We start from the raw sequence: 15,810 nt of genomic DNA on the forward strand, positions 1-15,810 counted from the left end.
GTTACTTTGCAATATTTTAAATACTTTTGGGTATTTTGCATTGTCTGTTATGTCACCCGGATGGGAGTTTTAACTCCTATTCACTGTGAATAAAAAATAATTTAGCTGATGCAGAGAGACATGTAGACCGAGGGAATCCCCCCCATCTCCCCACCCTCTGATGACGTATCATAACGTAACTACTAGGGATGTAACGATTACCGGTTTGACGATAAATCATGATAAAATTCCCCACGGTTAGTATTACCGGTTCATCTTTTTTATTAAACTTTTTCAAAGCTTTATTTGAACATTTACATTAGGCTATTTCAACATGCTATTGAACTGTTGTCAGTCAAGTTGTCATTTAAAATCCGAACATCATTGGTAATGTTATTGTTTTAGTGATTATGCAAACAAAAAGTCATTTTATTTGTTGTTTGTTGATTTTTAAATATAAAACTTGGTGAAGTGATTTACGTGTCGGTACTTTTTTAACATCTCCAGCACATTTGAACAAAACCGTGATAATACTGATAACCGTGATAATTTTGGTCACTATAATCATGATAAGAAATTTTCATACCATTACATCCCTACGTGTAAACCTTATTTGGCGGTTTTTACTTGTAACACCAGCAATATTTTTTTTTGTGTGTGCGTGTGTGTGTTTGTGTGTGTGTCTATAAAACATTTTTTGTAGATATAAAAGGTTTAGTTTTATAAAAATGTAATGCAATTTGTAAAAATATTACTCTATATTCTAAAAATGTAATATACTAAAAATAATTCTTACTCTCTCTCTTTCTTTCTCTCTCTCTCTCTATTCTTTATTATATTCTACATTCTGTAGTTATTTCATTACATTTCTGTAATTAAATAAGTATCGGTATCGGTGCATCCCTAATATATATATAATGTTTGTTTTACTATTATATTTTATGATTGTGTTTTATCTAAAATTATTTTTTACAATTTATATATAGGTATATTTAATTAATTGCAAATAATTCATTTTATTTATTTATTTATTTATTTTTATTAATACATTTCATCCTGACAGAGTCTGCCAATTTAGGATATTCTGCCAAACTGAAATTCATGTGATTCAAGGATGAGTGCATTTTTGGGTGAACAATCCCATTAATTGTGCAAGAGAGAGTCAGTGAATCTCTAAATTTTCAAGTCATTTTCGCCACATCTTGTACACAGCGTTCAATATTCAATTGTATTAAAAACACCCGCTGCAAATCACTGTTAACACTTTTATCAGCTCGCTTTTAAGACAGTCAGACATCTTTTCTTATTACATTAGTGCCATTTTGGTTTCCCCTGAATGGGAGGCACGCTAAATGAAAGTTACTCTAATCAGAAGCCAGATTTTATTGCTGTGCCCTCGGCGGCGAGGGTTTTATGACTGACTGTGGACCCGTGAAGAGCCGAGGGACGTTAGTTTATCTTTGTTGGTAGTTTTGATAGAGTGCTTGCTCAGCACGGAGGGCATTAGTCTCATTATTGTGCCACTGCTATCAGGAGATGAGACTTCAGCGTTACTGCAGGAAAACACAATATTCAGATCCCTCGCAGCGGGACCTTATTTACCACCACAAAAGATGGCTTCGGCGTCGATAAAACGCCACAGACGTGTGATTTTTATGATGTCTTGTTGATCTAGGTGAACTGTTGTTAAAAGTGCTGTAGCTATTTTCATCGTCTAGCATTAGAAAACGCTCCTTCCGAGTCGTGTATTTCTCCACCTTCCATTTGCCAGCAACTGGGCGGATGTGAGTGCGTTTCCCCTGCTCATTTCTCTGTGTGCCAAGGGTAATCAGACTGTTGTGTCTAAGTGTGTGTCTCTCTCTCTCTTTGCATGTCAATAATGCTCCACACACACACACACACACACACAATCTCTAGTCATTGCAGCACAGTTGGTCTTGGTGCTGCGGCCGTGCCGGTGTGCCGATCCGGCCTGGAGCTGTGGCACTTACAAGCACCCTAGTGCTAGATAAAACATTCAATCCCAGCCGGTTTGTCACTTGATGGCTGTTGTCGGATGTCAAAACAAAGATTTTCGTCATTACTGAACGCACAGAGTCCTCATGTACAGTGTTAACTGTAACTAAAAGCAGCAACGCTACTAACTTAACTACATTTTTCAGTAGCGTGACTGCGGCTCATGTGTTTTCAAAACAATGCAACTTTTCCAGTACTTTTTCCAATGAGAACTGTTTAAGCGTGTGCTTTACTGAGTCTAGCACAGGAACCTAAACTGCCTCCTCATTAGCTCCCGGCATGGGGTGTGCGGCCTCCCGCGGCTCTCTGCATCCTCAGACACAGTAATCCTGTCTTATTTAATGCGTCTTTGGCCTGCCGTCTGACCTCTACCATCCCTGCCTGCTTGCTTGTATTTTTCAGAGGCGGCTGAATGTGTTTTCAGACAGAAAGCCAGTTCTTCTGGTGGTTAGCAGCTATTGACACTATCCATGTGTCTGTCTAAGACATGTAGATTTTGGCTTTCAGTGACTGTGTGTTTATGGGTGTGTGTGTGTGTGTGTGTGTGTGTGTGTTTGTCCTTGAGTGGTGAATGACCATCACAGTGCAGTGTTTGGGTAAGCGTCGGTAGCTGTATGTGTGTGTTTAACTGGAATTGTGTGTGTGATTGCAGAGTGCAGCAGCAGCTCCGAGTCCTGTCCTTGGAAACATGCCCCCAGGAGAGGGAATGCCGGTCGGCCCCGTTCCTCCGGGCTTCTTTCAGGTACACATACATGCACATGCATAGCCAATATATGAAGTTTAAAAAAAAAATAAAAATACTATCAGACTGCTTACTGCGTTCTGTGTACTACTGTATACTTTTTACTATGGATGGTCAAGTTGACTACATTGAATTGTGGGAATATGCTTGCTTTAAGTTTTTGAGGTTGTGTGTGTGTTTGTCCTTGAGTGGTGAATGACCATCACAGTGCAGTGTTTGGGGAAGCGTCGGTAGCTGTATGTGTGTGTTTAACTGGAATTGTGTGTGTGTTTGTGATTGCAGAGTGCAGCAGCAGCTCCGAGTCCTGTCCTTGGAAACATGCCCCCAGGAGAGGGAATGCCGGTCGGCCCCGTTCCTCCGGGCTTCTTTCAGGTACACATACATGCACATGCATAGCCAATATATGAAGTTTAAAAAAAAAATAAAAATACTATCAGACTGCTTACTGCGTTCTGTGTACTACTGTATACTTTTTACTATGGATGGTCAAGTTGACTACATTGAATTGTGGGAATATGCTTCCATTAAGTTTTTGAGGTTGTATACTGCAGAGTTCCTCACAGATAATGTGTGTGTGCGTGTGTGTTTTGAGTGACACAATAATATTTCTCTAATGATATTCAAATAATTATATATAAATTGTATAAATTAAAATTATATATTAAAATATATATACATTTTTATAATATATCTAATATTTTTGTTTATATTCTATTTTTTGATTATAAATAAAATGTTAAAATAAATTACATATACATAATATTTATTTATTTATTTATTTTGAAAAGCTGATCACGTCACATTGTGGGAATTGTCACAGATTCATAGTATACATAATGTAAACTATTATGGGTAGTGTGGTATTTGTGAACATAACTATAGTCTGTATAAAATGTATATTTTATTGACAGAAAATTTGGTGTATTTGAGTAGTTGATGTGAAATTATTTTAAATAGCATTTCTGCATAATTCTTTTGTATAATTTGTATCTTTCTTTTTATATAGAAATTATTTATGAAACCTCATATTAATGCTGAACTGCAAAAATGTTGAAAAATGTTGAAAAATATAAAAGAAATAGCGACCAGTCCCAGAATCTAAAAGATATATTTTCTATTATACATCAATTTAATTTTTTAACTCCAATTTATTGTTGAAAATAATTGAAATAAAATAAGAAATAAAATTATAATGTATAATAATAATAATAATCAACATCAAGGTATTAGAAATAAAATAATTTATATTAATGGATTAATATAATAATGTTCTTTTAAAATTAAAACGTAATAATTTAGATGTTTTGGTTATTTAAAACTTTATATTACTATATAATGAAAAATGTTTTGTCTTTTATGTTTCTTTTACAAAGGGCATAAAACTTCATGTCCATTATGTGTAACTAAACATTTGAACATGATAGAATCTTTCTATAAGCTCATACAGTCATAAACTAACCCTGTGTGAATTTTAACCTGTTTTTTTTTTCTGGTAGTTTGCATGCGATTCGAATGGCACAGGTTTAGAGTGACTGAAAATAACTCATGTGTGCACACTCACGTCACATCTCTTCAGTCAACTCTTCTTCGCTTAGACCTTTGATTTGAACTGGGTCTTGTCCACCTTGATCTTTCACTGGATTTTAGGGCGAAGGTGTTTTTGAATCCTTTTAATTCTGTCTCCGTGAGCCATAACAAAGTATTAAAATCCCTCAAACATGAACACAGGGACAGAGACGAAAGAACACGCACCTGTGGCTTATTTCTGAAAGGCTGAACGGTTTTGCATGCGGTGCGATTGTAAAATAATTGTAAAGTAATTTCAGACAAAATTACTGTGATCTGAATACTTAAAAGAAACGTTTTCTCCTGCACAAGCATGACTTTTGACCTGCGTGACTCCAAATAAAGTGTGGCATGTTTTCATTTTGATCTGGTGTGGCTGTTTGTGGTCTTGAATCACCCGTTTGAAGGAAAGATGTGCAGATGCGATGTGACCCAGATGCAAAGAAAAGTCATTATCAAAGGAGAACGGAAACATCCTCTAGAGTGTATGTTTACCGCCGCAGTATGTGTAACTCAACACCTGTGTTGACATATGAGGTATTGCTTTAGAAAAAGAGTTGAAAAATGAGGCAGATCGGCCCCGTCATCTTAAAGAGTGCTCATAAATCAGCCGTCTTTGTGCGTAACGTCACTATCCTAAGGAGCTGTGGTATTTGACGCCCAGTGTGTTGTAATTGGTTTGATTAAGAGCGACAGGATTCCAGCAGCCTGACTGACTGAAGCAGATCTCCAAGCTTGGGGTGGGGGGTGCAGGAATCCCCTGCAGATCGCTAATGGTGCTCGTCTAATAGAACGATAAGCTAAGAAGATCAAATCATCTTTCTTAAGTGGCTCAACAAAGGCTCATCTGCCTCCTGCAGTTTCTGACGGGAACAGTCTGTCTTGGTTATCAACATTTGCATTTGCATTTGCTGCGTGTATACAGTCTCAGGGTTAACTAAAACTATAGAAAAAAAGGGAATTCATTATTTTAAATAAAATAAACGTTAACTGAAATAAAATATTAAAAAAAACAAAACGTAAACTTATTTTATTTCAGATAGATGCCAGGCCAATTGCATATATACATTTCTGTATAATTCCTTTGTATTATTTGTATCGAATTATTGGATCATTTTTATATGTATTATTTATGAAACCAATGAAATGCAAAAAAATGTAAAAAGAAAGTTTTGATTTTGCACCGTGTAGTTGCATGATTGTCGCAAGGTTATTATTGTTAACTAAAATGTAAAACTAAAAATAAATAAACATTTGTTACTTATATTAAAATGAAAGTTAACTGAAATAAAGTTTTTGTATTTTACTTGTTTTATTTCAGCTAGTTGTCTATTTATGTAAAAAATAAAAAAAATTAAAACATTAGATTTTTGCTCTGTGTTCACAGTTGCAAGATTGTTGCAGGGTTATTGTTAACTAAATAAAAAAAATGTTACTTAAAATAAATGTTAACTGCAATAAAATAAAATATATAAAAAAGTAATTTATTTTATTTAAGCTAGTTATGAATGTTATGTATAATTCTTTTATATTTTTTGTATCAAATTCTTGCAAAAATATAAAAGAAACATTTCATTTTGCTCTGTGTACACCATTGCAATTGTTTCAGGGTTGCTATTATTGTTAAAACAAAAACAAAAAAAACTTTTTGTTACTTAAAAGTTAACTGAAATAAAATAAATTATATAAAAACTTAAACTTATTTTATTTCAGCTAGTTGCCAAGCAAATTGCATATATACTTTACTTTTATGTATAATTCTTTTGTAGTATTTATCAAACATATTGCAAAAAAAAAAGTTTTAAAATGTTGAAAAAAATTATTGTATGATTGTCACAGGGTTATTATTGTTATCTAAATTTAAAACACAAAAAATCCTAAGTACTAAAATAATTAAACTACATAATTAAATAAAATAATAATACTGATATATAAAAATTAATAAATACTATATAGGCATATTTTTAAAAAAAACAAAATGAAACTAATAAACAAAAAACACTGAAACTTAAACTAAAGTTAAAGTGAAAATATAAAATCTAAAGATATAAACAAAAACTATAATAGTATAATCAGTGATACTAATATAACACAGGATTTTGTATATTAAGGGAATAGTTCACCCCAAAATGGAAATTTTGTTGTCATTTACCCTGTTTGACTTTATTTCTTCTGTGGAACACAAATGAAGATCTATTGCAGAACGTCCAGAGTGCTCTTTTCCATAATAGTGGCTGTCAAGCTCCAAAAAAAATGTTCCACGGAAGAAAGAAAATCATATGGGACCACACATGCGCGGAACAAGCTGGAGGATGTTGAAGTCGAGATGATTCCGGGGGAACAAGAGCAGAAGAGCAGCAAGATGCATTATTAAAGGAGCTGCATCCGCATTCCGCTCCATTCCAGCCTCTCATCTTTAACTTTCTTTACACTCCCACTCTCTCCTCTCTAAGAACACTGAGGCATGTCATTTCTCACTCAAAGATGCTATTGTCCCCCGAGACGTCCTGGTCCTGCCCTTAAAATGTGTTCTCAAAGCGACACCTAATTCCCAGCTGGCCCTCGCCCTCCAGTGCCCCGTGACTGATGGCATGACCTAATGTTACTTTTTCTCTTGGAAACAGTATGTGCATCTCTATTAAAGACGGAATAATATTTATATAACATTTTTTTTATTTTTAATGCCTGAACATGGTGAACATAGTGTAAGAACTATATGGTGAAATATAAATTATCCATTATTGTAATTTGTAGTCAAGCAAAGGATGCTATATTTGTGTGAACATCATTGTAGCTCAGCAGTAACGATTAGCTACAGCTTACAACGAATAGCGGTGTAGTGTGCCAAAATATTAGGCTAATTTTAAGAGGTATGAATGAGATAGTAAACATACTTTACAAAAATGTCATCTCACTTTCTCTCATACAATGGGTTTGGAAGTCATTTATTGTAGTAAAATAGTTTATTTTAGTAAATTTGGTTCATTCAGAATGAATGAAAAAAATTACTTTATATATATAATGTGTGTGTGTGTGTGTGTGTAGCTTCTCTGCCTTAGATTCAACCAGAATCTTTTTGCATATATAGCGAAAATCATAAAAAAAAAAAAAAAGGCAAAACATTTTTTTTACATTTTATATAATGTAAACAAATATATATATATATATATACACACACATATATATATATATATACATCAAACATTTAAAAAAGTAAAAACTGAATATAGGCTACATGATTGCAAAAATCATCTGTATCATTGTCATTTGTTGTATTTATCTGAGTTTGAAAAAATGTGTGTGTGTGTGTGTGTATATATATATATATATATATATATAAACACATTTGTATAATGCATAATACATATTGTATAATGACTCTAGTTAGGACGGCTATATATATATATATATGTGTGTGTGTGTGTGTATATATATATATATACACATTTGTATAATGAATCTAGTTAGGAGGGCTATATATACTGTATATATATGTGTGTGTGTGTGTATATATACATATATAGCCCTCCTAATTAGATTCATTATACAATATACAATAAGCTACTAAAATAAAATAGCTAACTACTTTTTTTAAGGACAGCTTAACCGTAGTTCAAAGTCACCATGACATGACATCACTATATTTCTTTCATGATGTGATGTATGTATTTCTGAAACAAGTTTTGTTCATCAGGAATTGATTGGATCGTGATCACTGGATTTGTTTCAAAGGCTGAGCAAGTTATTATATTTGAATAAAGATTTCAAAGACAGTATTGAGTATCTTGTAGTTTGAACACAGCTTCCCGAGCACCACTGGGTTGTAACAAACACGTCCCCCTGTGCCATGTGGTCAGACGAGGTCTAGGGTTGTGACGGTGAGGAAATTTTCCCACCGGTTAATCGACGTGTGACAACACCGATAATACCGGTATCACCGGGGGGGCGGGGCGTTCCCTCTTTTCCTCGCTTTCCTTCGCTTTTACATAGCTTGTAAAAGCGGTGTGTGCATTTTACTTTCAGCGCATTTTACTTTCACTTTAGAATTAGCGGCAGTTAGGCGTCAATTGCTTGAATGCAACAACAAAACACAACGTCAAACTCACTTTAGCGTATATATAAAACATAGAACTTTTATTAACAAATCAAATAAAAATACACCATGCTATAGGGCAGGTTATGCCTAATAAAAAAAATAAAAATACCTTACATAAAGTTTAAATGTACAAAACTGGAAACAAGTAAACATGTATAATATATAACCAAATAAATAAGAAAAGTAGAACGTTTATTAGCAAAACGAGTAAGAAAGCTTGGAGGCACGGCATACACCTTGATGTCAAATAAAATAAATAAATGACACAAAGTTTAAATAAAGTAAAAATCAGCAAACAATGTGGAACCAATTAAATAAGAAACAAGTGCGGTATCACCGTCAGCATCGTCTATCGCGGCAAGCCTAACGAGGACAAGCCTTTAATCTTTAAGCTCGGTATGAAGAAATCCACAGATCCATCGGGCTTGTAAAGTGAATGCAGGCTGTTCAGAATGCATATATATGAGATCTGCTTCTCAGTTGTCTGTAGAGGTGGGTGAAAGTTTCAGTAATTTAGGCAGATGGTTTGTCAGTCAGGTGTTCTGCGGCTCGTCATCTACTGCAGCACATCTGCCTGTGCTGGAAATCGTTTTGTGTCAGAAACACTCAGTCCATCATCCAATTCATAAACGTTATTCTTGGCTTTCATCGTGAAGTATTGAGACTTTAAAGTGCCATCTGTTTAATCCATGTTTAATCAGCGAACACAATCAGAATGTGTATGTTAATGCATAAATATATACATGTTAATAATATATATACAAAATGTTCTACAACCAGAACATCTGTGATGAGACATGCCATTTGTGTTGCAACATTGTTGAGGTTTTAATGATGGAAAATATGATAAACGTAGAACACTGCTGAGCGTTTCAAATAAGTTTGGCAGTTGTTTTGTCTTTGTCATAGTGAATCAGCCTCTGCAACAGTCTTTGTCTGATTTCCAGCAGACTGTCATTAGATCGAACAGAGAATGTTAGCGTAACAGTGTCCCCCAAAGGCCCGAAAGCCACATAACACTGTAACTTTACTAACTTCAATGTATTTTAATCAGCTGGTATTTTGGTGATTTTTTTTGTGGATATATGAAGTCAGTTCATCACTATGAACATGTTACAACAATACCTTTTCTTAATTTTGATTATATCCATAGTTTTATAATTTCAAACATTGTTTGCTGGAAAAATGTAAATTTTCTTTGAATCTAATGTAACATTCATGCGATTTAAAGGGAAATTCTGTCATTGTTTACTCACTCTCATGTTGTTCCAAACCAGTATGAGTTTCTTTCTTCTGCTGAACCCAAAAGAAGATATTTTGTAGAATGTTGGTAGCCAAAAATTTGATGGTAGCCATTGACTTCCATAGTATGGGGAAAATACTATGGACGTCAGTGGCTACCATCAACTTTTTGGTTTACTCACTCTCATGTTGTTCCGAACCTGTATGAGTTTCTTTCATCTGCTGAATGTAAAAGAAGATATTTTAATAAACGTGGATAACTAAATAGCTGACTATGATCATAGACTTCCGTAGTATGAAAAAAAATACTATGGAAGTCAATGGCTACCGTCAAATGTTTGTTGTTCCAAACCAGTATGAGTTTCTTTCTTCTGCTGAACCCAAAAGAAGATGTTTTGAAGAACGTGAGTAACCAAACAGTTGACGGTAGCCATTGACCTCTATAGTATGGAAGAAATACTATAGAAGTCAGTGGCTACCGTCAACTGTTCGGTTACCCACGTTCTTCAAAATATCTTCTTTTTTGCAGAAGAGGAAAGAAATTCATACAGGTTTGGAACGACATGAGGATTAGGAATTAAAGACAGAATTTTCATTTTTGGGTGAACTATCCTGTTAAGTGTCTAAATACATTTTTGCATCACTTTGCACTCTTTGGATATCAGTGATTTATCTCTTTGCCTTCTACGGAGCGGCACAAGAGAGTGTCCAGCACTTAATATTTCATGCACATAATTTGATGTAACTTGATAACAGGGAAAGATGGTACTGCAGCAGGGCTGAAGGCCTTAGAGATCCACGTCCTGCTGATTAGAGTCAGAGTGAAGCATGCTGGGTATTACTCTGCTCCGAGTGCGAGATACTGCTCTTCCACCAGACTAATGGAGATGATTTACCCTAGGGATGCTTCAACTCGCTCTGGAGTTCTCAGTCTTTATCCGTGGGTTTCTGCAGGAGCTAAGCAATGATGTGCCAAACTTGTAGACAGAAACTTGTATTCAGTGGATATGCTGGGTCTAAAAGTTTGTCACTGGGGCTGAACTCTCACACATGTACACCCACTGTACCCTTTAACATCAGCCTGAGACGTGTTTATTCCTTATCTACCCATCGAGGCAACACATTAGAGTTTCGGTTTGGGTATCCTGCTCAAATGACAAGCTGACAGTTTTTGATGTCATGTTCATTCATTCATTCATTCATCCATCATCATAATTCATGTTTTTATTCTTTTCTATTTTTTTTCTTTGTTATTTATAAACTCAGTTTAATGTTTTTTTTTCTGTATTGCAAATATTGTAATTTTTAACGGTGCATTGATATGTTGATATATTTTATTTTCTTGTTTTATTTTATTTTATTTTATTTATTTTTTTTATTGCCAATAAAAAAAGAATTGGCCAGTATTATGTATATATACTACTATGTAAAAAAAAAAAAAAAAAAACTAATACACAATAAAAAATAAAATAAATGTTTTGTATGCTAAAAGGGAATTTATGGATCATGATATTATAATGTACAGTATGAAAGATGCATAAATGTTTTTATAATATTGGCCGATAAATGATATGGTGCTGATATATCATGCATTATCATTTTTCAAATTATCAATATAACTCTGAAAATGCCTATAATATAATATAATAATATATATTAGAATATTATATATATATATATATATGAATGATATATTATATTATATACATTAAGTTTTGATGTCTTGAACCATGTGCAATTCTAGACTGAAATAAAGCTTTGAAACAACAAACAAACTTATATTTATAAGTATATTTAGATTTATAATATCAATTATCAGTTATTGGCCACAATAAAAATTAAATTTCTGCCTAAATTTCTATAGCATGTCAATGCATCCTTGATATGGTTCTCTGATGTTCACTTTTTTTCATTAATAAGTTGTAAAAATAGACTAGTGTACAGGCACGTACAGACACGCTCAAAATTCCAGCCTTAAGCCGGATCACCTTCTTTGTGCCTTTTTTTGCCAAAACCTGTTAGAGAAATGAATGATTGTGCCGGTGTGTTATTTTTAGAAAGCTTAAGCCATGAATTATGAAGTGGACAGATATTAGATTAGATGAAGGGCCTGTTCAGTTTTATTCTGGCTTTTAGATATTAGACCTGGGCAGGTATTCATAAAACATCACACACAGTCTGTGTTTGTGGTCAGCAGCAGTATATATATATATATATATACATACAGTACTTTGAGGGATTTGGTTCTTGATCAGCATGGCTTGTAACCTGAGGGTAGTAAACATGAATTGAGAATGTACTGTCTGCTTCTACCTGTAAGGAGACCTTTCTGTTCACCTCGGTGAAGTCCACAGACCTCACTCATCTATTATTAAAGAGGACAAATGCAGGCCTCTCACCTCGGTCCATAATTAATCAGTGACTGAAGTGTGCAGGGCCACAGTGAGCATGTCAGACAGCGCTGAGCAACTGAGCCCGGTCCCTGAGAGGATGTACCGCTTCTCACATACACTTACTCTTTCTAGTCTAGGTACATCATGATCCAGATTTCAGCAGTCTAAAGTCAGAGATCTCAAGCATGTGTTATCAAATTCTTCCATAATACTATAGAGTCAACTTGAATATTATGGAGCTATAATCACACTGTATGTGTCTGAGACCATGTTGAGGCTTCCATAAAACGTAACTTAGAACTCCAGTAATTCTTGTGAGGAATACAACTTTTGAAATTTACAAGTGTGCAAATTTTACAATGACTTTAGAGGGTTGTTTAAAAAAAATTTATTATTACAAATAAAGAAAAAAAAACCATTAATAAACATTTAAATTTGTGTGTGTGTGTATATATATATATAGTTATAAGGTTTATATATATATATATATATAAACTACTAAAATTAAGCTAAAAACTGCAATATATTAAAACCTAAATTTATATATATATATACTGTATATATATATATAATTGGATTTTAATATTTATTTATTTAGTAAGTAATTTTGACATATCCCTACAGTGTGTCAAACATTAAAACATCTTAGAAAAGATTTGAATTTCTGTGGTGATTATAGTATTTTTGTTCTGACCTAGAATATATAATTCATCTAGATATTGATCTTTTGTAGACTAAAACTTTTGAACCCGTTCAGTCGAATTGTTCAGAACAGCCTGAATGATTCATAAGTGAATCGATCTGAATCAAATTGATTTAAACATTATCACAAATGACTAATAGAAAGTGTATTGGTCAAAAAGTGTGAGATCCCTGAATACATGTGAAATTTAAATCTTATAAAGTCATATATAATGACAGTATTTATGTTTTACCAATGTATTGGCTGATATGGATCCTCATGGAAAGTACTCCAGCAGCCTGCTGTTGCTATGGTTACTTCCTTAGGTGATCACGACTCATGAAAATCCACACTCTGAAACTGAACTTACTCTTACTTTTGTGTTTGTTGAAATGTCCCTTACACAGTATGAAGAATTAAATCTGTTGAGTGTCTGCTTTTGAAGACCCTCAACCTTTTGTTTGGACTTCAGAGCTTCTGTAATTCTGGCTGTATTTTACAAGAGATGCACACATACACAGAAATGTGGCTGAAAATACATTGCGTATGCGTCAAGTTCAGGGCATCTTCTCTCCACGTCTGTGTTCCCTTTGATGAACAAAGAGCTGCATTTTCATGAAAACCGAGTGAAGACATCTAATTTTCTCATCATAATGACTGACTCTGAATGAACCTCTTATTGCCCTTAATTATTGATAGATGTTGGCCCAAAACAGATTGGCCACTCGTCTGAGCTTTGATCTCTGAAATTGTGAACTGATCAATAGACACCTTTTAACTCTTCACTTATTTCTAGAAGGGACTTGTGACTACAGAGATGTATTACTACATACATGCATACATATATATATATATATACTGTATATATACACTGAACAAAATTATAAACGCAACACTTTTGTTTTTGCCCCCATTTTTCATGAGCTGAACTCAAAGATCTAAGACTTTTTCTATGTACACAAAAGGCCTATTTCTCTCAAATATTGTTCACAAATCTGTCTAAATCTATGTTAGTGAGCACTTCTCCTTTGCCGAGATAATCCATCCACCTCACAGGTGTGGCATATCAAGATGCTGATTAGACAGCATGATTATTGCACAGGTGTGCCTTAGGCTGGCCACAATAAAAGGCCACTCTAAAATTGGATGCTTGGAAATAATTGTTTTCTGTTCTCCCGAGTCTTTCTCAGTGCTATTGATTTGCTCGAGCTTTAAAGGAACACTCCACTATTTTTGAAAATATGCTCATTTTCCAACTCCCCTAGAGTTAAACAGTTGAGTTTTACCGTTTTCGAATCCATTCAGCCGATCTCCGGGTCTGGCGGTAGCACTTTTAGCTGTAGCTTAGCATAGATCATTGAATCTGATTAGACCGTTAGCATCTCGCTCAAAAATGACCAAAGAGTTTCGATATTTTTTCCTATTTAAAATTTGACTCTTCTGTAGTTACATCGTGTACTAAGACCGACGGAAAATGAAAAGTTGCGATTTTCTAGGCCGATATGGCTAGGAACTATACTGCCGTACCATTGGTGCAGCAGGCGCAATGATATTATGTAGCGCCTGAAATAGGCTAACTTCCATCAACATAACCAACGTGACCACCTGCTTGCTAACGGTCTAATCAGATTCAATGATCTATGCTAAGCTACAGCTAAAAGTGCTACCGCCAGACCCGGAGATCAGCTGAATGGATTCAAAAACGGTAAAACTCAACTGTTTAACTCTAGGGGAGTTGGAAAATGAGCCTATTTTCAAAAATAGTGGAGTGTTCCTTTAAGTAAATGCCCCCAGAGCTGAAGTAAAGCTAGTTCACTGTGTGTACTGATCTTAAAAAATACTACAGGTCAGTATGGTCACTGCTGGCTATCTAGATGGTGCTTTAGTCACTGTTAGAGGAATGTTACTCAATTTTGATTTTATGCTGACTTTAGAGTACAAAGTTGCTGATTTCACGTGGTATCTCTTCTTTTTTTTTTTAGCCTTTCATGTCATCGCGTTATCCTGGCGGCCCCAGACCTCCTCTGAGAATACCCAACCAGGTGCCTTTCCATTTCAGTTTTATTTTAATACACAATGACAACTCGATACAGAAATACAAACTCATAATGGAGTGATTAGAGCTTTAAATGTTTTATTTTAGTCTTGTCTAATAGACTTTTAGACAAGACTAATATTTCCTTTGAATAATGTGTTTTTTTCCCCCTTCCTGTCGCTTAAGGCTACACATTTTATTTCCAGTCAGACTGTCTCAGTCGCATGAATGTGATATTTTGGGTCCTGATCTAATGTCATAGCCCAAGGGCACCTAATGGGCCTCATCTACTCCTGCTTGGAAGATGTTGACAAGAGTAAATTAATTTGTTCATTTGTACTGTATCTTACTGGTTCAGGCGTTAGGTGGAGTCCCTGGAAACCAGCCGCTATTACCCAGTGGTATGGACCCATCGAGACAACAAGGTTTGCTTGCAAATAATTAACTAAACCATCTTATAAGGGGAATTTCACAAAGAGATGTTTGGGTTATATTTAACACCTGAATCAAAATGAAAAATAAATGATATTTTAAAAAGAAAAAGTGAAGACTATTTTAGGACCATTTTTTTCCATGATGACATTCTTTTCATAACAATTAAGCGCTTTTCCCCCAGAATTCTAATTATCGTAATGCGAGAAAATCTCATTCTCATTATGGTAATTCAGTAATGAAAATCAAGTCTGGACACAATGATTGTTTTTTTTTTTCAATCACCATTAACTCTTTCCCCGCCAGCATTTTTGAAAAAAGTTGCCAGCTTCACCTAATGCGTTTACCACTAATATCTATCTGATCATTTGATTGGACAGGTCATCCAAATATGGGAGGGGCTATGCAGAGAATGACTCCGCCCAGAGGGATGGTACCTCTTGGGCCACAGGTACAATCCATCACACCCGTATGTTTGGATCGCTCATCTAAACTCTGTGCACAGACACTTTACTACATTTCTTTCTCTCGTTCCAGGCATATGGAGGAGGCATGAGACCACCACTCAATGCTCTTGGGGGTCCTGGGATGCCTGGGATGAATATGTACGTACTTCTTGCTACACTA

The 15,810-nt window shown here is 34.7% G+C and overlaps 1 protein-coding gene across 1 annotated transcript in view; it reads left to right on the top strand.

The window, feature by feature from the left end:
* Nucleotides 1-15,810, top strand: part of LOC107758575 (single-stranded DNA-binding protein 2-like) — a 76,566-nt gene that overhangs the window by 54,028 nt on the left and 6,728 nt on the right. The window contains exons 5-9 of the mRNA XM_016576347.1: nt 2,648-2,737; nt 14,699-14,758; nt 15,110-15,176; nt 15,564-15,634; nt 15,721-15,788. Coding sequence (XP_016431833.1) covers nt 2,648-2,737; nt 14,699-14,758; nt 15,110-15,176; nt 15,564-15,634; nt 15,721-15,788 — 356 coding nt within the window. The remainder of the gene's footprint in view (nt 1-2,647; nt 2,738-14,698; nt 14,759-15,109; nt 15,177-15,563; nt 15,635-15,720; nt 15,789-15,810) is intronic.

This window comes from Sinocyclocheilus rhinocerous, unplaced genomic scaffold, assembly GCF_001515625.1.
Source record: "Sinocyclocheilus rhinocerous isolate Xijiao unplaced genomic scaffold, SAMN03320098_v1.1 scaffold623, whole genome shotgun sequence".
Lineage (NCBI taxonomy): Eukaryota > Metazoa > Chordata > Actinopteri > Cypriniformes > Cyprinidae > Sinocyclocheilus > Sinocyclocheilus rhinocerous.